The sequence below is a fragment of the Chelon labrosus genome (assembly GCF_963514085.1).
Source record: "Chelon labrosus genome assembly, contig: SCAFFOLD_157, whole genome shotgun sequence".
Classification (NCBI taxonomy): domain Eukaryota; kingdom Metazoa; phylum Chordata; class Actinopteri; order Mugiliformes; family Mugilidae; genus Chelon; species Chelon labrosus.
The window spans coordinates 36,211-64,136 of NW_028181793.1; the positions used below are offsets into that span (position 1 = coordinate 36,211).

At 42.3% G+C, this 27,926-nt stretch overlaps 1 protein-coding gene across 1 annotated transcript; it reads right to left on the reverse strand.

Annotated features, from left to right (window-relative positions):
* Positions 1–27,926, reverse strand: LOC311509663 (adhesion G-protein coupled receptor G6-like; the record flags this gene model as incomplete). Its single annotated transcript, XM_084575086.1, has 21 exons — positions 1–4,127; positions 18,050–18,205; positions 18,760–18,861; positions 19,053–19,185; positions 19,328–19,478; positions 21,686–21,788; positions 21,898–22,166; positions 23,027–23,154; positions 23,380–23,486; positions 23,949–23,994; positions 24,171–24,287; positions 24,383–24,529; positions 24,661–24,826; positions 25,022–25,158; positions 25,251–25,315; positions 25,441–25,529; positions 26,434–26,545; positions 26,633–26,781; positions 26,863–26,901; positions 26,978–27,030; positions 27,796–27,926. Coding segments are annotated over 21 exons (2,612 nt in total), but the record flags the coding sequence as incomplete, so codon positions are not given.

The window sequence follows — 27,926 nt, forward strand, 5'->3', positions numbered from 1 at the left end:
TCACATTTCACAACTTTATTCCCTTTAATGTTGTTTGAAAATAACATCACTGACAATACACAAATCAACGACACCACAGAGGAGAGAGCAGGAAAGGCCTTACACAGTTAGAATAATGCAAAGACTAAACAACAACAAAAGCAAAGATCAATTACAATCTTCACCGACACATCTGCATTTATATTCATCAACTAAACGTTGTTCATAGTTATTGAGAAATATTTAAATTAACTGGAGCTGTACATAAAAGACACGAGGGACGAGAAGGAAGCCACTGACAGATTTGTGGAGTTACAGGAGAATGAAACAGAAAATCAACAGTTTGATAAACACACCCAGCTCGGGGTTTTTCTGGTTCTAGGGCGGTTGGTGAACGTGTGAGGAATGCAGCACAGTCACCGTGAGCTTCCACGAGTTTTACTGAGGTTTGACCTCGGCGCATTCAGAGGACTGGGATTCAAAGAGGGATTTGAAGACATCTCTGCAGATGAGAGGCTGTATTGTACACTGAATATATGATGGTGACTCTAGTAGTAGAAAAATAAAATTTTATTTGGAAGTTTATTTGGAAAAAGGTCAATTTATTGAACTCTTCCCAGCTTTCAACCAGTCACTACTCTGATGTTTGACCACTTTAATGTGGGGCTTATTTTCATCTGTACATATGATGCAGGGAATGCATTACTGTGGAGTGTCTCTAAACCATTGTTGTTATCCATGTTTTATCCAACGTTTTACATGGTATTTCTGAGAATAGCTCCTGGTGTAGTGTGACTTGTTGAAGACTACAGTGAACAGCTGGACTTTTAAAAGAATCAGCTGGGAGCTGTTTGGAAACATCAATGTCTTCAGCAGGAACCAGGAGGGTCAGATACTAATGAGAAAGAGACTTTTTTATAAGATTAGCTGATAAAAAGAAAGAAAAATAAAACATATTTAAAAAGAATGTAGAATAACATCTGGCTCTACCTTATCTTAACCTACAGCTTAAAATGTCCTGTGTATTAAGTGGAAAATGACAGTAAGAATGAAAAACGACTCTTTCATATCCAGAATAAATCAGTTTGTACGAAGAATCTTTGTGTTGCTGATTTGTTGCGTTCTCTGGATCAGATGTGCATTTAACATTTAATCAAACTTATGCGTAGCCTTTGCTGGGTTCGCTTTGGTGCCAAAATACATCACTTCCACCCGCGTGCTGGACCCACTGTGATGACTGACAGGTTAACCGGAGCTGCCAAAGGGGCCCCGTCTCTTCTTTCACAGTCTCTGGGGGTTTAAAATTATACATTTTTTTCCGTCACTCTGGACAAAAGGAGAAAAGAGGTGCTTCACTACCAAGCCCTGCTTTGGTTATTAAACACCGCTGGCTCCATGTGGATAATGAAAGTCCACTGAGCCAACAGTTGATGAGGATGAGGTCCAAAGATCTGGAGTCTAAAGCTGGTGAGTGAGCAGATTTCACCTCTCAGATGATTTTCTGGTTAAACAGGCGGACAGAGAGTCTGCACACTTCCGCAATAAATAACAGTTGAACGCACAGTAACGGCTGCTCAGAAGCTTCTATAAAAATAAAATAAAACAAGACGAATTGCGAAGCAGAAAGAGTACGGCGTGCTTTCCCGTTCCACTATAGGATACGCTAAATCATGCTTAAAAGTGACAGAAACGGTGGAACTGATTCTCTTTTATGGCCACGGAAGAGTAGAACTAGAGGATGAATCGGTTCAGTGAAGTTTTGCCAGAAAAGCTTTTTCGCTAATCGTGCTGATGGGAGTTAAAGTGCAGCAGAGTTAAAACAAACAAAAAAATGAAATAAAAAACACCTCAGAGTCCTCTTCTTTTGTTATTTATCAAAACCCATTTTTTTTAGATTTTGTTGTTTAACATTTTGTCTGCAGATCATGTTTTAGATGCATGTGTGTGGCTTCTGGCCTTTTAAACGTTGTACCAGATATTTTGGGTTCAGAATAAGGTCCGTTTAGTAAAAAATGGTGGAAAATGAAAAATGAATATATATGTATATAATCGCTGACCTCGCGTACTAACAGGATGCTCAGTGTGGTTATGGCCTTAATATAGAGCAGTAAAGACGCTGCTGTATCTGTATCATAAAGTCATGGAATGATGGAGGACTTCACAAACTAACCGTGGACGAGTTTTGACAAATGACAAAATCAAAGAACTCTCTGTGGTGAGCTCAGATCTTTAATTGGCTCTTAAAAGCCAAATGTAATAAATGAAAAGGTCTGTTCACTCAAATCAAGCTGTGCAGTGATACTCCAGAGAGTCTCCAGATAGTCTGCAGAGCTCGCTGTGAAAGGCCGTGCTGAGAGGCCTGCAGAATATCTTGAGTAATCAGGGTATTTTTCAGGAGTCTTTTTTTATTATTATTGTATAGGTATTTGGGTGGTGACGGGAATTCTACACACCCAGCAACTGAAGCCTGGGTCAGGCTTCACATTTCTGCCATGACTGGGTTAAACGACCCTTTTGCACTTTAGACAATGATCGTGAGATTCTCCTCATGTCAGCACATCTTGTTGCCATCACAGAAACAAACCTATTATCAATTTCTGAATGAAAAACACATACTTGAAGACGGTAAAGCCGTTGTAATGAGTGACGCCCTGTGTGTCTGCTAAACTCTGGCTGACATGAACAGAGAGCCAGGCTTCAGTTATTTAAACCTGAAGCATCCGGCCATCGAGTGCCTCATGAGGGAAAGTGCAGACAGAATGTGGTAGTAGGTTTTACAATAATTAAAGAAGCTCCTGATGCCCTCTTTGCTTTTCTTGAAAACAAACATAGATTTTAATGTGATAAATGACTTCCTAACAGCACATTGATCGACTGGCCAGTGTTCTCCTGACTGCTCTATTCCCTCTTCTCTCATTTCAACAGACTGAGCTCTGAATGCTTGTGTTTGCATGTCCAGTCGCAGTGACCCTCCCTGGACCCCATGAAGGCATGAACAAAAGCAACACTACAGAATAAGGCACAGAGAACAGATAGGTCGGTATTTACAGAGGATATGGCTCGGCGCACACATGCTCAAATTTTAACAAACATCACAGTATTACAAAAAAAATTTAAAAAAAGACACCAAACCGTTGACAGCCTGCTTTCCTCTTCATCTCGACCTCCCCACCTCTGCCTCCCCCTTCATTCCCTCTCTGTTACAGTCTGGCAGCCAGGTCGTCTGATTAAGCAATTTGATGTGATACAGTAGAATGTCGTCAGCGTCTCTGAACACCTCGAGCTCTCAAACATACCTCATCATCCTGGAGAGAAACAACGGCATTTTAACTTTATCTGGGTTTTTGCTGCAGCGTGTTCGCAGGCTGCCATTCTGACTGATTAGTAAGCACTTCTGTTCAATGCAAAGGATTATGTCATGGCTTTTTACTGCTTTGTGTACAGGCAGGAAAATGATCCAAGTAGCAGTCTGTCTGACAAACCAACTGACTAAATGTAGAGCTGCATCTTAAATTCCTTCAAATTGGCCAAATTACAGCCGGTAAGATCTAATCATTCTAGACAAAACATTTTAAGGCTAGGAGAGCTTCTGGAGTGTTGCAGAACACCGGAGCATTGTAGTTCTAGTGTGGACGGGCTTCTGGAGTGGTCTTTTAGAGTAAAAAAAAAGAAAACAAAACTGAATGAAACTCGGAAACGTTCCATAAAACCGAGAGAGTTCTAGAATGTTCCACAAGATAGGGGGTTCCAGAACATCAGCCTTTTGAGCGTTGGAATGTTGGAGGAATGCTTCTAGGACAACAACTCGGGTCCTAGGGCTGCGCTTTACGACGACAATGACGATGATGATAATGATGATGATGATGATGATGATGATGATGATGATGATTTTCTAGGACAATGACACACAGTGTGGTGGGGCACTCTGGATCACACCTAGAACCTGGTGCTGTGGGCAAAGCTGTCGGACAGGATGATGTTCTTGTAGAAGTTGTCAGTGCGCGTGGAGCAGTAACCTTTGACCTTGTCGATCATCTGGCTGACGGGGAGGATGGAGGACGTGGAGGAAGAGGAGTTGGGCTCCACCTCCGAGGACGAGGAGGAAGAGGAGACGCACTTGGGGCCGGTCTGGTTGGAGTAACATTTATCTGCAGCCGGGAAGCAAAGACAGAGTTATGACTGGATTATGTAACAACCACTGTAGAAGTACAGTTACATAAATCTGCACTCCTTAGAAAGATTAGTACTATTACTGGTTGTCAGGGGCAGTATTATTGAATTTTAGGAACTGGTTTAATATATTAACATGAGTGGAATTCCTTATTTCACGGCAAGAAAAACATAAGGTTCAAATTACGCACATTCTCAGCAATCCAGTTCACAGAGAGAGGAAAGCCTGAACAGGAATGTGAGCAACAACATTCATTATTTTACCATCACCGTGTCTATTTGACTAGAGATGGTCCGATTAAACGCCCCACGCCAAAAGTTCACTAAATGCAATTTTCTAAAATGATCTGAAACTCAAAATACACACAAGTTAACTTAAAATATACATTTTGTTTCTTGGCCATTTGTGTAGACACCAGCTTACAGGAGACACACTCACAGTTAAGGTGTCTAACGTCTCATTTTAACCAGGTCCAGGTGGAGCAAGTCTATGATTCAAGGATGTTGATGAGCACCCTGCCCCAACGTAAGGTCAGCACAGATGCAGCTAACCACCAGAAATCACTAAGAGAGACCTTAAAGTTGGACGGCATGAGAAAGGCCAATGATTGATGCCAAAGACCCTATTCAAACAGAGAAGTGTTTCTAAAATTATTTTGGAGCTGCAGAAGGACGGTAGGGCTGCTTTCCATCTAAATAACCTGACATATACTTTTCTAAGCTAACGTAGCACAGATTGGTCTTAAATTAATGTTATAATAGCAAAAGTTAATCCCACAGGAGCATCAAACATGATGTCTGATAAAAAGTAAAGAGGAGGACGACTGAAGACACTATAAATTGGAGGCTTGTTCTGTTTTAGGCTGATAAACAAAAGGGGGGTTTGATTTGTGTAATTTCACTGCACATGTTCGGTTGGACGGACTTTGCCAAAGCAAGAAAACATTTGCTTTATGACAGTCGCTCTGGTATGATGATGTTTTCCAGCAAGGCGGCGTCCAAATTTCCCTGCTAATATTCTATGTAGCAAACTAAAGCTATGTGCGGACCACTCCTGTATGAAGTACATAGTGTTTCCAGCTTCCAGCTCACATTAGACAAATCGGAGAGAAAATGCAGACTTGTCAAACACTCTACAACCAGCTGAAGTGTTTGAGTATATAGTAATTCCTCCCAGTGGAAGCTGAACTTAATGCTGACCAGCAGGCGTTTGATTTCCTGTCTCCTTATCTCAAATCAGATCATATCAGCATACAGTCCATGTATAAATGTACACACACATACAAGGAATTTGTTCTCTTGGCCGGGGAGCAGTTTGGGGGGTTTGCTCAAGGCACCTCAGCCATGGATCCAACCAGTGACTGAAGGTCCAAAGCTGCAACTATCCCACAGCTCCCCCTTTCCTCCTCCTCTTTCTATCTAGCGTTACACTTGTCAAGTAACACTTGTCAGGAGTGGCTAATAAGGACAATTAATCCCAGAGACCTTTGCTCTGCTGCTGCATGGCCGTCAGGGTTTCAGAGGGACGTAACACTAGTCAAAGTCCAGCTTGTTGTCTGGTGTTTTTCTGTGGCTCGTTTGGCATCCTCTACTCCCAGACCATTGGAATTCCACCGGCTTTCTGTGCCAACGAGTGAAGCCATGCTGGCTCATGTGGATTTCATCTCAAGATGATCCCAAGATTACCTTTCAAAAGCGAGCGCATACCTGATGTGGAAAAGCAACTATGAGGAGAATCATGCTGTGGCGTTGTTTGAACGAGCTCCCAGGTCTCGTTTAGGCTTTTTCTGGAGACGTGTTTAGTTTAAACCTCAGAGAACAGGATGGAGGCATGTGGTAAGATGGGTGGTACGTAATTAACAAAGCTGGCTGCACAGTTCTATCGAGGCCGCCAATGAAAACACTGAGAACTGACATGTTTTGAAACTTGTTCTTTAATCCTTGTAAAAACTGTAAGTGAATAATTTTGTCTGAAATGTTTCATTTGGACTTAGTTAGAAAATCCATCAAACAGAAGAATCTCAGCTCTTTGCTGATGTTTCATTTCATTCCTTCTTCTTGTTATTATTAGTTTGCTTTATCTTTGACCCTGCACTGATTTAACACCTGGTCTGCAGCCACCAGCAGCAATGCAGAAGCTCAAGCAGCTTAATGTGTCACACATCCTCCTTCCTAGACTGTAAATGTTCCTATCGCTTAGAAGATGAGTCTCATCAAGGCTAGAAAATAATAATAGTTCAACAGTTCAATGCTATAAATGTCAGAACATCTGGAAAAAAATCATCCATTTTTCCTAAATGTTTCCAGGAAGACATTTCAGATCTTTACATTTAAGTATTATTTGAGGCTCTCCACGGGCGCTGAAGGTGAGAGTTGGAGTTCCAGCTTACCACATCCATTTTGTCTAGTTGTTAGAAATGTCCCTCAGCATTTAGAATTTATAGTCATGTTTATAACAACCAAGTCTGCTCTTGTTGGACCACGTTACATTTTTGAAACTTTCTTGTAAAAACTGGGCCAAAGCAATCAAGCCAAACTTGAACAATTTTGGGCCAAATCAAGCACGTACCGTCAGTGAGCTGCCATCACACACTGTAAAGCAGGCAATAACTCAGCTTGAATAGTGGTGCTCGGCCAAAGTCTTCCTTGGCACGAGAAAGCAGCTCCATCGCTGCTCTTCATCATTCCCGCTGTCAGTGACTTATTAAACAAAGCAGAAATTAAGTTGTCGTGTTGCTGAATATTCAGCCCTGACTCTCCTCCAGCTGCTGTCCCGCGCAACATGAAGCCACGGGGTCATCCTGCTGGCGTGGGCCACGGTCACGACTGTTCACTATGCATCATGACAGCCCTGATTACACCTCTGGCCTCACACTGGGATGCTGCAGCTGCTGAAACGTCCTACAATCGTCACAATGAGACGCTTGTTTCTGCTGCATGTGCCCAAACAGTTTGTTCACCATATCTCCCTCGAATGTACACTAGAGAAGGGAGCTGAGGGAGGCGTTTGAATCACTGTCACCGCTGGTCGTGACATACATGCTGGGTGAGAGAGAGGTTGTGATGTTGTACAGTAATGTGCAACATCACGCTTCATTCCTGGCCAAAAGAAATGTTTTAAGACACGGTTGTATGTTTTAGTCACACCTAGATGACCAGACCATAAATGCTCATGTGCTAAAGTTAGCACATGTTGCCGACAACCAGCTGGAACGACTATCTGGTGAACTGACTTCCAGTCCTCACCAGTGTCACTCACAGGAACTCCCACCTGCGGGACCCACTTGCGCACCAACAAACCATTGTCCAGCAAATATGACTGCTTCTTAACACAAGTTCAGAAGATCCCGGATGAGCCCCCAATTATGTTACGTCCCCCGAAATGCTAGGGGAAATGGGGAGTAACATACAGGCAAACCACTACTAAAGAGGAGCGATGCAACACAGGAATGGGCAGGAAAAACGAGTGGTTTATTTACAAAAGTAAAACATAAGCAAAAGACAACAACCAAAAAACACAATTAACTAAGATGGAGTTCTCCACACGAGAGGACAGCTCTGCCCATAACCAGCACACAGCTTACACGCTGCCAAAATGTCCGCTCTCCTCACAGGTCTTGCCTCCCTCCTAGATATAACCTGCTGATTAGCAATAGCCTTCACCTGTGAAAATCCAGAGAGGAGGAAGAGCACCTGAAACACATAAAGGAACACATGGGGGAGGAGAGAGCAACCAAACACACGGCCCCTGGGCCGTAACAGAGGTGCTTCCACCTCAGACATCTGGAAACTATTCAGTGATAGAGCAGAAACAGAGGTGTTGTTGACTGACACAGGAAGGAGGACAAGAGGACCACTTCCAAGTTTGTGGTACATTAAGACTGACTGCATCATATGGAATTGGAAATTCCTCTAAAAATGTTGTCAATATACTCTCATTAGTTTTAGTTTGCCGTCAATATTATATCTCACGGTTAATTAAAAATCAGTTTGTTTAGGAGTTATCAGATATCACAAAACATCAAACATAAAAAAAAGAAGAAAAGGGACAAGGAGATGAAAGCATCAAATCTGGAGATAGAACAGAAGAAAAACATTTAAGAGCAATAGGAGAAGAAGAAAAAGACTTTTTTTTTTTTTTTATCCATTTTTGCCTCTAGTCCTGAAATGATAGCGTAGAAGACGACGACCAAGATGTCTCCACGTCTCCAACGTCTCTGTCCACATAGATTCCATCTTGGTTCCTCTAGTTTCTCTACCTCCATGTTTCTGTCCCTCACCTGATGTTTACCCCACGTGGAGCAGAGAGAATGGATTCATTCCAACCACAGATAAACTAGTGTGATTAAAGTGTACACGGTTATTAGGAGCTACTTGTTACATCCCTCTGCACCTCCACTGTTGTCTGTGTTCTTTCCTAGGGCATGGGCTTAATTGCTTCAATCAACCACGGCTCAGGAGGTGTGGATAAAGGCATGGCTGGAGAAGACTGAAGGAAGTTGTTTCTCCACTTTCCGTTGTGGCCCTTGAGCATTTTCCTATCAAACGGACTGTCAAAGGTTTACACCAACTGTCTGAATTTGACTGTATACTCCTTCTGATCAGGTCAGTTTGTTCTGACTGAGGTGGTTACTAGTAGGAATACCAGTGTCCATAGAGACACAACAACTGTTTGGTGCTTTTATTTTGCCCAGTGTATATTTGACAAATAAAAATGTCTTTTAACAAAGAAAAAAGGGTTCACTGGCCATTTTACTGGAAAACTCAGGATAAACAGGGAAGACCAGATTGTCTGGCATGACTTGAAATAATTCTGATTCTAGTTAGAAGTTAGTGCTGCAGTCCATCACTGCTTAGATATAGAAGAAGACCAGAGACTGAGGGACCAACGGTACAGATGGTCAACGAAACACGGACAATTACACACTGCAGAAAATCAGGCTGAACACGGAGGACAGAGATGGTGACATGCATGTATAATTAAAATAATTATAAATATGAATCAAGCTTTAGTTCTAATCAGTTTTCAGTAGGACATCATACAGCTATGTGTCTCTTTACTGATGACTACTGATGCATTTAAACATGACAAGCTGTACAAGCAAAAAATAATAACGTGGACTATTCTTCCAGCCTCGTTAGCTCAGCAAAACACTGACACTGCTAAATGTCATAGTCAAAACAAGATTTATGTGCTTTTAGTTTTACATATTGAGCCAAGAAAAAGCTAATGCTGCTTCCATTAGGCCAAGATGTTCCACCCAGTGCATTCAGAGTCATGATGATGACAAAAGAACTCAAACTCTAATCAGATTACTAGAGCTGAGGAGCAGGCAGACTGAAAATAGCAGCTCGGTAAGAGGCAGAGGTTAAAAAACATCCTGATTCAAATGTTCTTCAGTCGTTTTTATTCAGACATTTAAACATTTAACAGATAAAGACATAAATAAACATCAAGTCTGAAATGGAATAGGCAGAAGCTAAAGCTTATTGCGCCTATCCCAGTGTATTTACAGACATAAACGGTAAAAGCTGCCCATGTCTTATGCATGCACTCATACATTTTTTATTTTCAAATCATCCCAAAGAAGAAAAGAAAAAATCTATCATCTTAATTTTGCGTCCTTAGCATCCATTCTCAACATATTTTTTTATAACTGATTTCTTCAAAAGAGTTTTAAATTGAATTAAAGTTTTACAGTCTTTTAGCTCTTGGTCCAATTTACTCCATACATTAATCCCAACAAAAGAAACACAATGCTGCTTTGCACTTGTTCTCACATATGTTTTTTTAAACATTTCTTCCTTTCGGAAATTATAACCACAGTCTCGTTTTTGGAATAATCCCTGAATATGCACAGGTAACTTGTTATGGCTTATGTTATACATGAATTGTGCTGTTTTAAAGTCAACCAAATCCTTTAGTTTTAGTGCTTTTAGCTTAATGAAAAGCTCATTTGTATGTTCCCTGTAAGCCACTTTATTCACAATGCGGATCGCTCTTTTTTGAATTATAGTAATTGGATTAAGATTGGTTTTATAAGTGTTTCCCCAAACTTCTAAGCCATAGGTCATGTAAGGAAGAACCAGGGAACAGTATGAAATATATAAGTTTTTTTCATTTAAAAGTTCTTTGACTTTAGATATTATTGCAAGAGATTTACATAGTTTTGCCTTGATGTAGTTTATATGGGGCTTCCAGCTGAGCTTATTTTGTAAAAGTACTCCAAGAAATTTTATTTCATTCACTCGTTCTATCTCAGTATCATTAATTATTAACTTTCTATGAACATAGAAATGTTCAGAGTTATATAGGGTTCCTCTCTGACTGTTGACTGAACTGTATATCTGCGAGTCTTCTGTGGCTTGGACGTGACAGAGACATTCTGACAAGGCTTCTCCAGGAGGCGGCCAACAAAATGACAAAGACAGGGCTTGGGAAATTTCCTCCGTCGTGCTTGGAGGTAAATCAGGTGCTCGATCCAAAACTGTTCAACATGCTCATCTGAGGTCTACGAGTTTTACTTTCTAGACTGCATCTCCTCGCGTAACCACAGCGAGCTGACGGATCGTGGTCAGGAAACCTCACAGAGGAGGTTTTGTATCTGTCAAACGGGAACATGCGCTTCACAAACACCTCTCAGTTAATGCATGACGCATGTTTCACATAGCGTATTCACATTATGAGTCGTTGGCTGAGCTTTTTGAGTGACCGACTGAAAACTAAACTGAAGAACAATGTAAGGAATGAAAAAGAGGATCAAGATGACAGACTGATGTCCTAACAGCAGGAAATATGGAAACTGTATAGTGGACTGTACAGAATGTAAAGGAAGATGGAGTTTACGTCAAGCAGAAAATGCTCTCCAGTAACATGTTACAGATGAAAACAGAGCTGAGGTGATGTAGCTGGGTTGTTTCCAGTACAATGAACAGGAGATTTATGTTAAAAAAGACACAGTGAAACAATATCACAATACTGAAACATAGATTACAGCTTTGAAAAGAGTTTTATCATCTGTTGTAAAGACTGTCATGTGAACATGAACATGATTTTAACATGAGGGAACAGTAGCTCTCTGATAACATCCTCATAGGTGAACTGGCGTTGGAGTCTTATTCCATCCAATGTATTTTTCCGCCTGGTCAACTTATGAACCCATTTATCTACATCGGGTTTGTTTTGGATCACGTTTGACATTTTTTAACATTCTGCTGCTGTGCACCGTGAGAGCATTTTACTGCCATTTTGACTTCAGTATGTCAGGTACATACAACGGCCAACGGGCGAAAGGTCATGAATAAAGTTTAAGTGACCAGCAGAGAGCAGGTTCTTTGAGTCAGAGTTCATGCCTTGACTCACAGTGCTACAGTCCAAGAGACTTGTTTTCCTTTATTGGACCCCTTAAGGGGAAATTCCCTCTCTGCATTTAACCAGTGTAGTCGTTCCACAGCAATGTATACTCTCAGAGCAGTGGGTTCCTAAATGTGGAGCAGTTGGGGGGTTAGTATCTCGCTCAAGGCACCGAGATTGCCAGGGCAATCGGGGGATGCGAACCTGTGACATTACGGCTTCTCTCACTGCTACTACAAAGCTTCTCCAAATGCAAAGTTTTGATAAATGTGGCCAAGATGCACATCTGTTATACTGTGAGTCCAGTGTTCAGTTGTAGATAGAACAGTTTCCTTCAATAAAAAAGGGAATACACCACGTAAAGAAAGACCTGATGAGCACGAAAAGTGAAAACTGAATCAAAGGTGCTCTAGTGTTTTTCTGACTCCTCTCAGCTCAGTGTCATCTGCAGTGACTCTGTAAGGACTCCATGTTCCACTAAGGGACACATTAGAAGACTGACTGTCAAGATGGAGACTACATTTAGTCATATACCAAAAGCATTAGATGGATAGTTCAATCTGAAGACGGTGTTAGATGAAAGGTCAGCAGATTTATGTATTAACAGTTGCATTAAAGAATTCCATCTCATCCTCTGGCCCTTTAAGAAATATTACAGTGTGACTTCTATGGAGCAGAGGAATGGGCTTTGTCAGGATCGATTCAAGTGCCTGTTCCACCACAAGTTTGTTTAAACAGCCAGCGTGCACAACCACCACCAGAGTTAGAGAAAACCTCCTGCTGTGAGCGTGCAGATAAACATGGGATGAAATATGCAAAGAGACAAGTGCACCAGCTCCTGATAAGAGTCCGTGTGTGGCCGTCAGACTGAAGCAACCAGTCAAGATTTACGGTGACATTTGGTATCAATCATGAGCACATTCCCCCGAAGCATCTGTGACGAAAGGAATCTGTTGACTGTCTCGACACGCTAGAAAGCAGATGTTCTCTCACAAGAAGCTGTGAGGAACATTAATGTTTATGTGGCTACACTGACTCTATCACTCATGGCTACTGTGTGAAATACAGCCACGCTGAGTTTGTTAATTTTTCCAAAACTAATCTTCAATACACTGACAAAATGTGGAGAGATTGCCCGTCACCTATCTTTATCCTTCCATTTCTTCCACCTGGTTTGTGACATGCTGTCTGCTGCACATCACATTCATATTCTGTGTTTTATATGTATTCTGTGTTTATCAGCAAGAGGGCATTTAAGCGTTAAGTCTCTTCAACTTGAGCTGTTTGTAGCTCGTCTCACGTAAGCAGTCAGTGTTGACATCCTTATTTATTTTAAATATTAACCAAGAGGTTTTGGCTGCAGAAAAATGTTGGCAGTGAAAACTTTGTGGATGTGAACAGTATGAAATTTGAGTAATGTGTTGGGGGAAAAACAACTTTTTGTTTTCCCCTGAAAAGTGCCAAAATAAATACTCAGACGATACTTAAGCCTCAGTAGTCCATAATTCTACATAAATACTGATGAGACAAAACAATTTAAAAGCATGCTGTGTACAAGTCTGGGACAGACAGTGAGTGAACAGTTGGTTCTCAAGCTACTGGATGTCAGAGACCTGAGCTCAAGGGTCAAATACAAGAGGCAGCACAAGGCAGACTGATCTACAGGTTCTTTGCTCAATGGTATCCTTCAGCGACATGATCGCACATTGGGAACAGTTTTAGGAACACCAAAAAGACTTCAAGATGTTTTCTGAAGGATCTGCTGGATTGACACGTCAGAGGAGATGTTGGGCAATGCTAGAGTTCAGCAAGTCAGAACCATTTATAAAGTAAGGAAGTGAAGAGTTGACTGTTGTAACCGATGCATTGGGTGCCAAAGAAATGAGGCTAAATTCCCGAGCTCTTCCCCATGTCCTATAATTAAATATGACCATGAGGAAGAACGTGTGAATGAAGCCAGTCTGATGTAGAGAAGCTGCTCTTGAAACACTTCAACAGAAATGTAAGCTTTCAAAGACGGAGAGACAAAGGATTTCTCATCCTCTGTTCTCTCACCTGGTGAAACCGTGTTAATCTGCAACTTGTGACCAATGAATGGTGATAGGGTGAAATTGTTTACACGGGGGGGGGGGTTATCCAGTGATCAGGACGACCAATCAGTCAGTGAACAGAGCTGCATCTGATTCCTGTGCTGTCAGAGAATCAAACAAATCACAAGATGACCAAAAACATTTTTTTTTTTTGCAGCTGCACAAGAATTGTTCAGAATTGGCAGAAATAAAGATCATATCACTTCCTTAATATTTCTAACTGGCCGATAAATAACAGCAAGTTTTTCTTTTAAAATGGCCCTTTGGCACCAGGAACAAAAAAACCTGTTGTGAAATGTGTCATTGACAAATGACTTCTCCTGTGAATTATTCTAGTTCTTTTTCTTTCATCTGGAAACCCTTACGGAAAATTAGATTAAGATGGACTCTCCGTGTAAAACTAAACACTTAAATATTACATCATCTGAATACAGTTAAAGACCAGCTGAAATCACAATTAGTCCTTCATTTTGGCTCTCAGAAACCACGTCCGAGGGATTCTTCTTCTGATTGACAGCTGAGGCAGTGGGGCGGGGCGGGGCGGGGCAGGGGAGCTCAGGGTGACAATGTCCTCAAACTTGTTCTGGTGAATGTAATTTAAGAGCCACATGCAGACTGTTATGTTAGCAGTGCTGGTGAAGGAAATACTTCAACTGACTGAAAATAACTGCAGTAAATGTTGCAGCTGAGCAGCTAATTAGCTCAGCCTGAAACCTACAAACTAACCAGGCGTGGATGAGCCATTCATAAATACATTTATAAGTTCAACGGCGGCATTTTAGCTACAATGCTAATGGTGCACATGTTTGCCCCATATGGAGTAAACATCGGGTGACATGATGACTGATGTGCATATTTCATTGACCATCTGTACATTTGGCCTTTCAGTCTCTGGTCTCCTTTCATATCTAAGCAGTGATGGACTGCAGCATTAACCTCTAACTAGAAGCAGAATTATTAAAAGTAATGCCAGACAGTCTGGTTGTTGTCTTGTTTTTTCCTGTTGATGTTTTTGTTTATTCAGGGTTTCCCAGCAAAAAATCAGTGAGACCCTCTGTCTTGGTTGGAAGCCATTTTTATTTGCCAATATGTCTCTATGACAAACAGTAAAATAATATTCACTAGGGCAAAAATAAAAGCAGCTGACAGCTGTTGAGTTTCCACTAGCTTTCCTATAATAATCAGAATTAAAGTGTCTCAAGTAACCACCTCAGTAAGAACAGACTGATCAAAAGGAGTTTTCAAATCATCAGATGTAGAGGTCTGGTCGTAATGTTTGCTAGAATAAATCCATTCTCTCTGAGCATGTCTGCTCTACGTGGGGCAAGCGTCAGGTGTTTCCATTAGGGACAGAAACTTGGAGGTAGAAAAACAACCAGTTGTTTCAAACAAGTGTTTGAAAATATGAACCAAGCTGGAATAGATGTGGACAACAACGTTGGAGACGTGGAGACATCTTGGTCTTCTTCTAAGACTCTAGATATTCAGCGCTGGACACTAACATGGAGGAGACTATACTTCTTTTCCTTCTGTTCTATTTCCAATAGAGTTCTATAGGGGTTGATGTTTTGATGTGAACACATATCTGATCACATGATCACAAAATGACTGATCGGGGTTGAAAGTGCTTTCATGTGTCTAGTCGCTTTAGAGGAACTGAACCAGACTTGGTTTCCAAATCAGATTAGCCCCAGTTTCTCTTTAGTCTAATCATAGTCATAGTCATGTTTTACTGCTGCGATTCCAAACATCCATGACCCAACTGGATGCAAATGGTGCCCAGTGCTATCAGCTCTGATCACGTGTTACGTAACGATCAGCGCAAGTTTCAGGTCTCCACAGTTTGTGCTTGGGTCCCTCGCAGATCTGGTGTCTCATTTTTAAAATACATTTTATGTACATCAAGTTTGGATAGGATGTGTATCAACTGATTAATTGTAATTGGCTGTAATATATTTAGATTGTCCAACCTCTCAAAAAAAGGAAGTAGAAGAAAATATGCTTTTGGGGAACACATCAATGATGCCTGCTGATGGGTGAGCTGAGTAATCTCATTATCTTCTGACACATGAAACATTCCTCCCTACAGTCTCTGAAATTGGAACGTGCTGCCTGTTGCTAATTTAGAAAACAGATGTTTAATGTGACTACAAACAGTGAGAGGGATTTGTTTTGTCTCACTGGGGGTTGTTTGCATCATGTCGTGATTGACAAACTCTAAATTTGGTGTTAATCCTAATGAGCAAACTCAAATCATCACATCAGTTACTCTAATGTGAACCACAGTGTTAGCCTGGTGTTACTGTGCTCTTATTAACAATCCAAACACTTCAAACGTCATTCAACACACTGCAGATGTTAGCTGGGATGCAACCTGGCGTGGTGCGCTTGTTTCTGCACCCCGGGGCACTCTGGGTGGGTGAAGTTTGAGTATTGTTTTGAATCAATGGGGGGAAAACGGGCCTCGCCCCTGCCCCCTCAGTGTGTCTCAGGGTGAAACAAGATGGCGTGAAATCGTATGACATCACAGTGACCCAGCCAATCACAACACAGTCACAGTGGCTGCTTTCCCAAAACGTCAGCTGGCAAAGTCTCAGAATTTCAGATCCAATTCAAAAGTTTCGCCAGTCTTAGAATTTCAACTTCCAGATCCACTTTGACGACGAGCATTGTGGGAAACACAGAGCGGAACACATGATGCTGGAAGCAGGAAGTCAAACAGCCAATCAGCTTTAGCTTTACCTCCGCGGGTCCTCCACTCTGGTTATTGGTTGGAAGAGCTTTCTACACACCAAACACAGACACATGAACGTCACATGTGAGAGGACATTGAAGAACCTTCCACAGTAACAGTGACAAGCCTGCAGTTGTTGCACGAAATGGGAACCAAACATCAACTTGTGTTAACCATGTGTACATGCAGACTCAGTGTTCAGTTAAAGTGCCCTCAAGCATAACATCATCGTTCATAACTAAAATCCATGCACAAGTTGAATGTGCTGAATAGCAGGAATCAGGGGAAATAAGGTTCTGGGTCTGAACCCTCCGGCCGGCCAGGGCCTTTCTGTGTGGAGTTCTCTCTGTCTGGGTTTTTTTTTTCAGCTTCCTTACACAGTCCAGAGACATGCTTGCTAGGTTAACTACTGATTCTAAATTAGTCGTAGGTGTCAATGGTTGTTTGTCTTGACAACCCCCCCCCCCCCCCCCAAGAGAATGAGCAATAATAGATAATAAACGGATGAAGCAGGAGTCTGGTTTAGCCTAGCTTAAAGACTGGAAGCAGCTGGAATCAATTTCCTTCCTTTGTCCTCAGTGGATTTTGAGAAAAATACTACCTTCGACACTCGAATTTGTGACCTTCATAGAAATATAGTGCAGTTTTGACGGTGCAGCTTCTAAGGTGCATGGAGGACAGGTACATGTAATTCACTGTTTTATGATAACTTTGATGGAGGCCGCAAGCTGAAATGTGTTTCCCCCGCCTACAAATTATTTTGAGAAAGAAAGTTTATATGGACTCTCTCCATTGGGAACCGATTCTGCGTCAGCAAAGACTGTCGGACCAATTGGATTGTATGGGGCGGGGCTTAATGTGGTAATGGACAGAAGAGTAACAATAGTCATACATGTCATGTGGAGTTGAATTTGTTGAAGGATGAGCAGTTAGTTTGTTTCTCTGGTTGGTTGGAGGACTATCCAATTGATGCAGAGTTTTTTTTCTTCTTCGCATCGGTTGAAACTCATCACATAATAGAATACCGATAAAGAGTTAGAAACACGCAAGCCAAAAGCAAAGAAGCCTTCCTGGAGTTTTGACCTCATTATGTGAAGTTCTGATCAGAGATTGTGTCAATCTGATAGTCAAACAAGGCCATTACAAAGATTTGGCCATATCAGACTGATATCCAGTCGTCACTTGCCGTGAACATAAGTCAGTCCCGACATCGGACATCTTCTGAGTTGAGCCGTCTTCAAGCTGGTTCTCCACCTGAGCTGTACTTTATTGGTGATCTCCGTCAGGGACATATGACCGTTGACATCCTTTATAGTCACTGATGATTGTATATTTGAATCTTGGATAGGGCCAGGCTTTCTCCATGCTATCAGACCTGGCTCTCACTCTCTGAGAGCAAGAACACACTCAAAATGCTGAAATGCAGTTTATTATTCATAGTTCGATCAATCATTTCCATCTGTAGTATTTACTGTACAAAGAAGTCAGGACAGAACACCAGAGTCTGCATATAAACTTGATTATTACACATTTTGTGAAGTTCCCACAGAGAGACAGTAGTGCAGTCTGGATTCATACGAACCAGTTCAGAGGAATACGTGTTGTTAAAGGAATAAACATGAAAATGTTCACATGCTGCAGTGTTTACTTAAAGGCGGATGAACTTCAGTGTGGAAATAATGATTCTTCTGCGTCATGAGATGACCTGAATTTGTGTCTCACCTGTGTTACTGTGACGTTTGGTGAAGGGGTTGAGCGTAGCTTTGGCCTTGGAGGTCCAGTTGGCCGTGCTGGAGCCGAAGGAGCTGGAGGACAAAGACTTGCCCAGGTTGTCTGAGCTCACCTTCTTGGTGTTGTTGGTGGCCGTCTTACTCCAGTCTGCAGCCAAGAAACAAACGCATCAACCAGAACCCTAAAGGTCAATTTCTAATGCTATTTGAACCATTTTGCCATTTGAACCTGGTTCCTTTCACACGAGTGGATGTCATACCTGCTTGCGTTTTGATTCATATAAATATAACAACTTCTTTGCCTTGGGGTTAAATATAAATCAGTTTATGGTGTACTTTATTCAGTAAAATCATTATGTCTGATTTCGAGGAGGAATTTTAAATTTCAGACGCTTTCACAAACAAAAGAAGTTCATGTGGGTGTTTTTTTTGTCAGATGCATGAAGGACGCTCACAGACTCCTAAACTTGCTTTAAACAAAGGACAGCACGTCCTCACAACTGAGTGCACCTGGAGGACTCCATGGTTTATCTTTTTTTTATTAGCTGTAAAGCCGAGGTGACTTAGGTTTTATATTTTAATAAAGCGTCCTTCTCTTTTCTCTGCTGCTGTGGGAACCTGGCAGGGGTTCAGCAGACAGATCTCCTGTAGAGAGATGTGAACTAGTTTCGACCTGAGCGATACAGACAGACTGGACGATACCTGAGTTGTCTGAGAGCCTGAATCGGCCACAGCAAAGATATCTCCTCCACTGCTTCTGCACATTTTCCTTCAGGGCACAGTGGAAGATGAATATGAAGAGACCTGAGGACGGAAAGGGATAGTGAGAAACATCTAAGTGTCTGTATATGCATGTTCATGAGTATCTAATTTAATACAGTGCAGTAGTGAATGTACATTCTGCATTTTCAAGCTGTCATTGAGGTTGCCTTCTATCACTGCTTGTTTCAGATCCAGTGCCTCCCTAGTTACAGTAAAGAAGCTTCCTACTGCACCTTGCAGCGAGTTGAAGATGGTGAAGAGGTACATGAAGGCCAGGTTGACGGGTCCCCAGGCAAACAGAGCGAAGCCCCACGTCATACCGAGCAGGAAGGTGAGGCTGATGACACTTCGCAGGTTTCGTAGAACCTAATTTACAGCGGCAGAGAGATGGTACAAATCCAATGTTTCCTTTGTTTACAAGTCTTCCTCTCACTAAGATTATAATAACTGATAGAAGAGACTAGAAGAATGCAAATCATCCAGTCAAAGGGGTGAGCTGAGTCCTGACCTCTTCTCGCAGGGTGCGGTTGCTGCGCTTGCCATTGCGGCCGCAGATCTGCAGCATCACCACGATGAACATGGCCACGTTGAGCAGGAACACCAGACAGAAGTAACCGACACAGGTGGTGTAGAACACGACCGAATTCTGGATCCAGCAGCTGAGGAGGAAACACACAAGCGATCAGTTTCATGCTGACGTACAACTACACTGAAACAAAGGCAGACCTCAGATCAGGACACTTTCGATTGATCTGGTGTCAGTCCACATGTGGAGGTGGTCTGGGACACATGTGACCTCCTTCCTTTGGTAGTGTGAACACACAATGAGTCCTGGGTCACATTAAAGACCACCTACTCAACAGGGCTGATCTGTGGAAGAGGAGCTTAACTCAAAAAGAAACATATCTAAACTAGACTCAACTCATGAAATGATTGAAGAAGAGGAGGCTGTGTGTGATTCATCACGTGGTTAATTATTGATGTCAATAATGAGCAGTGTCTAATTCCTTCATCATCAGATTGTTTCTCAGCAGTGACCTGGTTCCTCTGAGGATGGAAGCAGCTTCCAGGGTTCAGTTCTAATCTGACCTTTGTCTCTAAAATAAATCAGATCTTAACATGTGAGAGTTTTTCCATCTGGTTCCAACATCTGGATCATGTCTCCAAGTCAACAAGCAGCTGTTGATGGTTCTGATCCAGCGGTAGGTAGAGATCCATTAGAGACAGCAGCTGCTACAATATTCTACTGACCACATGATGGCGCTGCTGATTTACAGACACACAAACTGAGATCAGATCTCAAGAGCTTGCTGGGGACGCATGTGGAGACACATTTATATTAAGACCAGGTGGAGACCCATTTATATTAAGACCAGGTGGAGAGACAGGGACTCAGAGATGGACAGGTGAGATCAGATTCCCCAGGATGGATGATAATGGAAGGTCTGGACAGAGACAAAAGGACTCTGTGCTGTTTTGAATGAGACACTATTATTTGTCTCATCAGAGTGAATTTCATTAGTAACTCAAACAAGGACAATGTCTCTGTGATGGTTCTGGAACCATGTGTTTATGGCAGATCAGAACTTCACCTCTTTTTTTTGTTTCCACAACACCATCCACCACATTAGTGTTAACTTTACATTTTAAATGTAATGTGCAGAAGTTAAATTAATTGAAATGATATTGCACGTACATCATCAGGTTCACTCCAGCAAAGACTGGTTGACTTTATTTATGATTTGCTTCATGAGGTCTATTCAGTTTGATTATTATTAATTTTTATTTATTTATTTTTTTTGTTGTATAGTGATTTCTATATTTATACTTTATACTTGCCTGGACTGTTGGTTTATGCACAAATGGCCAAATAAAGAACCTTGAACCTTAAACCTTATTTCAGACATACAATCTACTGCAGGTGCCGGAACACATTAGACACAGCAATTGACTTAAAGTAAACCTAAAGTTCACACTCTTTACTGGAACATACTGTACATGGTTCAGTCCCAAGACAGAAAACATCTCATGTTCATACTGAACATATCAACTGCACTCCAAAGGTTTTCTGGGAAGTTCTGACTTGTGTCTGCTATGGAGCTGTTGTTTTCTGATGGCATAGCACACTGCTGATGGTTTCACATTACTCCTCTGATCATATAACATGTCAGTAGCATGCAGGGGTGCACCGTCAGGACAGGGAAACCAAGCAATTGTTTGAGGCCCCGTGAAGAAAAATTGAGAAAGGGGCCCCCGGATGGCTACTTTTTGGCATATTTTGCAAAGACAAGCCTAAACCTCCTTAAACCTATGAAGGCCTTACGGTGAATCGTCCTTAGGGGCCCCCAGTCTATTTACTTTATGACAGATTTTACTAGTTTGGACTGAAGGTAGAGCACACATACATCTTTCTCTGGGACCCCCTCCCCTCCCAGAACCTAAGATCACTACTGGCAACACATCAAGAAATGCAGCAGTAAATATGGATGTAAATGTTCTGGCTTTAAAACACTAAAACCCAAGTTGAACTTTCCAAAAAATAGGCATGATGAGTCCTTAACTTTTCTAGAGCAGCAGTTATGATTAATAGTTCAATGTAGAGTATTTATTTTAAACTATTTGAATAACTGATGAATCTTATTTTTTTAAGAAAAATGTCTGAATTTCAAAGACGTATCTTTTCTTTGTTTGATGTCGTTGAAGATAGAAATCTTTTGTAATTTTAACAACATTTTCAAAACACTCTAACAAACCGATTCACGTAGAACCTTATTAAAAGACAGGAGGCAACCAAACAATGGTTTTAAAGCATTTAAATAGATCCTGTGCCATCGAGTTTTGGTCTTGCAATCCTCTGCTCACTTACAACTCTGATGATCCATCCGCTGACTCTGCATTGCCGTACTTCTGCAGCCCGTACGAGTTCTTATCCACTGCAACAATGATCCCCACCAGTACTGCAGGGAGACCTGGAACAAATGACCCAAATGTTCTTTTAACTGACCATTTTATTACTGTGTGCTTCATGCAGTTGATTTATGTGAAGATATACGGTTTGTTAAAACCACAGGGACTCACCCCATCCCACTATACAGAACTTGAGGATGTATCTGCGTATGTAGGTGTTGAAGACTTTGACCAGAGCGATGTACATGTGGATGGACTCCAGACCCATCCAGGTGAAGGAGGTCAGCAGGAAGTAGTGCAGCAAGATGGCCACGGACAAGCACAGCCAGTTGGTGCCCAGACTGGCCAGCCAGCCGTCCAACAGAAACACCATGTTGAGGAAGAGCAGGGATGTGCTGAGGTTCATCAGGATCTTGGACGGGTAGTCACGCCGCAGCTTTCTGTGAGAAGGAAACAGTAAAGAGATTTTAAATTCTGATGACAGCTTTATTTGCTGCCGTTTGCGATGGCTTTTAGTTCTGCATATCTACAGCGTCTCTGACCACCTGAACGATTAAGTTAAGTTAAAGTCTCTCAACATGCAGCAGCTGAGGGTTTCTCATGTTTCTGAGATTGATGTGATTCACAAAGTCAGAGCCGAAAGGCTTCTGGAGGAATGTGGGAGCTCAGCGACGTATTACACAAGAGGTGCTCAGTTTATACCCAACAACTGACGCTAAAGATAAAGTGTTGATCAGTGCTCATGGGCATCCTCACCACAGTGCAGCAAGCATGAGTCCTGTCTGCCTGTCTTCTGGATCAACAACAGGCCAAAAAACAACTTTAAAATGAATTTCTCAACAACAATTCCACCTTTGGAGGCGTGATGTTGCTTTGGTGCTGCGGAAAGTACCATGATCCAAACCCGTACGCTCCTTTCTGTCATGCTATTGGAGGTAATAAGTTACCTGACAGACAGCAGGCTACATGTGTTTGCCACATTCTTCAAATGCAGCATCAGTGTTCTTAGTGGGTGGGTCTCATTCACTGTGGGGGCTTAAACTGAACATATCTGGTGAAGAAAGAGCTGAATTTAATAGTGAAGGTTTTAAATATAACAGTCCGTTCACACTCCAACCCTCTTGAGCTAGGTCTCTAAACCTCATGTGCCCTCCTATCCCTCAAGACCTCAAGGAGGACCAGGTCACACAGACTGCTGGACCAAAGTTAACGTAATGAACAGCTCTGTGTGTTTTAGAGTCACCCTGTGTGTTGTGTAATTGTGTAAGAGAACAGTCCACCAGAGGAAGCTCAGACTCACTCGAAGGCGATGTAAGTGAGCAGCGTGGCAGCAGAGAAGATGGCGGAGATGCCGCAGCCAATGTAGGTGATGAAGGTCAGGATCTTGTTGTTCTTTGGGTCTATGTGAGGTGAAGCTCCGGATATGTCCTGTAGAGAAAAACAGAAAGGTTCCTTTGAGGACATGAACCAAACTCCAACAGATTGATCCAGCTCCACTCCCACAGTGAACGCTGGGAGCAGAGCTGGCTAAGTCTAAACAAAAAGTACATGAAGACCCGTTCATGACCAAAATAACTTTAAATCAGTTGATTAGAGGCATCAGAAGTTGATCACGTAGACAATCAGATACCTATGAACATGCACACGTCTTACCATGAGGATGCCGAAGTGTGTGAGGTGGTCACAGAGGCAGATGGTTTTGTTGCTGGTGGATTCTTCTGAGACTCTGCAGCCTTCATTGTTCCACCCTCCTGCACCATCTAGTTGCAAGACACAGGAACTGCATTAGACTACAGACAAGGCAGTGACTGTAACTGAGGAGACTTTAAAGAATACTTGAGGGATTTTATATTTTATCTTGTATATAGTGTCAACAATTTTTGTGCAGAGACCTCTGAGGGCAGCTGCTCACGTAACAGAAAAGTTAAATGTTATGCTTGTTTTTACGCACATGTTTAGATCATTTATTTCAATGGTTTCCATTTGTACTTCATACATTATTGTCCTTTTCATATGTATGTTATATACAGTGTGTTTCTTGATGAGGGCCACAAGCCAAAACGCATTAGTGTAAAAAAGTTATTCCATCTACTACAACTGCTGAGGGAGTACTTGACCTTCCTTTGAATTAAACTGTACCATATGGGTCACTGTTTTTGCATTTTTTCCTGCAGACCTGAGAAACTCCTGAAATGTTTGGAGTGATGTGACGACAGACTCACCGTTCATTTTGAAGTCCCAGAACATGCAGACTGGATTCCGAGACGGCTGCCGAGAGAGAGGAAAAATGAAAAAAGCAGCAGTGATCATCAGCCGACAACTGGCTTCCTTTACTTAGGTAAAATGTTGACGTGAATGTTAAGGTTTCAGTTTTGTTTGTTTGTTACAGAAAATGAATCTAAATATATGAAGAGACGTTTGCAGTGACAACGCCCTCGTCCAACCTGTCCAGTGAGGTGAACAAACTCGATCTCCACTGGATCCTTCAGGTTGCTGATGGAGAAGTTCCCCACGCTGCTGGCCACCACGTAGCTGTTTAGAGAGCGGCCGTCCTGCTCTTTCTGGAAAACCACACAAGGAAGTCATTAACCACTCTGACGCTTTATGCCACCTGGATTTACTCATGGACACACACGGCAGCGTTCGTTCTTCTGACCTGGAAGAGGCTGGTTTTGCTGAAGAACATGAAGCTGATTCTGGATAGAGACAAACGGTCGTCTTCGCTCAGAGAAACCCCGGACAGCAGGGAGGCCGGCAGCATGACCTGAGCTGAAGGGTTAACTCGCTCTGACTCAAAATCAATCTGAGAGGAGAGAGAAGAAGAAACAGTCAACAGCCAAACTAAATGTAAGACGGGGAAAAAGCTTGTGAGTTTCCCAAAGTGAATGGTTCCTCCACCAGCAGAGGAAGGGGGAGGCTTCTGATGACTGTTACCTGTGGATCGGTGGCGTCTGGAGAGACAAAGGCACTGAAGGACGTCCCGTTGAACACCGTGGTGTTGAGGGCTGATATCCCCAGAGCCAGATGTTTGGAGGTGATGCTGATGGACTGACCATCGAACTCGATCTTCTGAACCAACTCGTCTACTGTCTTCAGAGCTCTGAGGAGGAAAAAATCTAGTTTTGAAACAACTCAAAGGTATAAACCAAGAACCCAGACGCACATTCATTCTGGAGTAAAAATATAGATAACTGGTTGTACACAGCTGTATGAAGCTGAAATCAGTGTCCACTCTCCCTAACCCACAGATTACAGCTGATTACAGCAGACTACAGGTAGAGTCTGAGTAGCATACTTCTCAGAGCTGGCAGCCAGCACCGTCTCGGAGCTGGTCATGACGTTGGAGATGATGGTGACGACGGTGAAGGCTAAGGTGGAGTTGATCTTGGCCACATCCACCAGCTGCTTCACCTTTGTCACCACTTTGGACACCTGCAGAGAGACAGAGGACAGGAAAGGACAAGAGAGACACGTTAAGGATGCCTGTCATCGGCTCAGTCAGAGACGGCGGGATGGACTCTCACCTCTTCGGTGGTCAGGTTGTTGTTGGTGATGACGGCGAGCTGCACGGCCACTTCAGCTGCATTCTCTGCACCAGACAACAAACGCTGCGTTTTACCCGATGCCACTTTAAAGCTCGACTTTACTGTGTCCCACAGGACCAAATCACTCCTGACTCTGAGCTCACTAGCTGCTCATCATCTGCGTCCTTACCTGCTGACACCTGGATGGTGTCGATGTCTGTGCAGTTACTGAAATCTGCAGCCGACCAGTAGGAGGTGTAGTTCTGCCGACTGATGGAACTGGGAGAAGAAAAACAGATTTATATACGACGTTTATCAGTGCAACGTGGTGTGTAGAGCTGTGAGTGAATTTTTTGAAATGTGTGCTATCAGGAATTGATGAATGCAGTGTATTAGCAGGAGCATAAAACTGTCTACATACAACAGATTCACTGTACAGATAGAGGAGCACTGACTTTTACACCTCACTGATATGTAATATTGGCTCATTTTCCTGAATAAACAGACACACCAGTCTAATATTTCTGTTTCGTGAGTTTGATTGGGGTTTTGTAAAAATCTGTTGAGGATTTCAATAATTTTTTATGCAAAAATGTAGAACATGATGAAGGCTACAAATTCTTTTAGACGTTACTGAACATGATAAAGGTCATGAGCCTAAACGCATGGGTCTAATAAAGTTGTTCCATTTATTACAAGTGCTGCTGGAGTCTTGACCTTTCTGCAATTTCTTTTACTCCTCCAACACCTTGGTAGCAGGTGAATTCACACCTGAAGCACCCCAAAGTCTTATAACTCACTTAGTCTGCAAAAAACACATCAGTCACTGAACTGTAAACTGAGCAACAATGAAGAGAGACCGTCTCTGTGTCTCTTCTGCAGGTCAGAGGGAAAACTGACGTCATTACTCCTACCTCATAAAAGCTGTAAATGAAATAATTTAATAATTTGAAAACAGGTGCATAAAACAAAATTAATAAAAAACAAAACGATGAAATAAAAAACAACAAAGCACTGAAATATCAATTAAAACTCACTGTGATTAAATTATGTTTCAAGAAGCGATTTAAAGGAGACCTTGTGCTTCTTACTCTTTGTGCTTATGGCTGAGCTGACCAGTTAGTCCTGTGTTAATATTGCACATGACAAATTAACCTGAATCTGAATCTTTAATGTGCGTTACCAGGTCCTGGAGGCACTCTGGTCCTTGTTGGGGAAGCAGGGCAGGTACTGGGTGACGGAGGGTCGGCTCGCCGGCCAGTGGTAGTGGAGATGATTCTCCTCAGGACAGTTCTCTGTCAGAAGGAGCAGAAGGAGACGTCTTAGACCATGAAATAAATGCTGTTATGAATGAAAATCAGTCAGACGGTTTAGCTCCTGACCAATGAGTTGTGCATTGATGGAGGCAGACTGGACCCGCAGGTTGGCGCTCAGGTTACCCTCTCTGGCCGAGAGCCGGGCCGACACCGCCGCTTCGCCCACGCTCTCGTTGGTGACGTAGTAATGAACCAGCAGGGCCTGGCAGGTGTATCTGGACACGAGAAACCAGAAGCTACAGAACAAAATCATAAGCCACATCAACTGATGCTATTACATCGGACATCAGCCTCACCTGGACGGGTCGCCTCCAGACGGTGACGCGGCCTGGACGCTGGAAAGAAGAGAATGATCTTAGAGCTCTTATTGTCCAGAGGACGAGGGACTGAGACAAAGGGATCAGCCTTTACCTGACGTTGCCCACGGAGACGACGTGAGTCCAGTTCTGAAATGTTTGGTTCAGCTGCAAGAAACAGAATCAGATTAAATCAAATCGATGTCACGAAGACACCTGGACTGGTTGGGTTAACAGACTCTAGTCATGTGACCTTCAGGTGGACACAGATGTTCCTGTTTAAACCTCAGCTCCCCACCAGTCATTTAGAGCTGTAGAAGACATGTCCAGGTGTCTTTGTCTCAGCTTGGTCTTTGGATAAATCACTCACATTATGTTGCAGAAGATATTTGATCATTTTATTACCTGCTCTGTATTTATTTATTATTTATTTTAGAATATTAAACCAAATGATTCTTGACTTCCTCCAGAAGAACCATTCCAAACTTTAATAAATTAATTAAAAAGTAAACACATTCATTCATTCATTCATAAATTAATAAATAAATAGTATTAGTTTTACTTCCGCTACTACTATCCCTAGTAATAAAAGTATAATTTCTTTAGATCAAATGTTATATTGCCTATTGCCTATATATGCCTAGATACATGATGTCATTTGTTTTGTCTCGTGCTTTTCCTCCTTCCTGCACATTTTATGGAAAAGCCCCATAGTGAGGATGAGATAAATCTGAATTATCCTTTCATTTCTCCAAGAACCTCCACTTTTTCAGCATCTTATGAATCTGTTCAGCCTTCAGTCTGATTTCTGTCTGCAGGAAACCTTTTCAGGAAATGCATTAAGAACAAAACAAATTAAAAAACTTCCCACTAAAGGCCGACCTTATTTCACTTTTACAGCCAGAGGGAAAGCTGCTGCAGCTGAACTCTTACCCAGAGAGCCACAGCTTCCTCCACGTCCTCCAGGGTCAGCGTCGAGCCGGCGTCCTCCACCTCAAAAGAAATCCGGTAGAACACGCCCTCTGCAAATGAAGGCGTGAGGGGAGAACGGGAGAAAATAATAC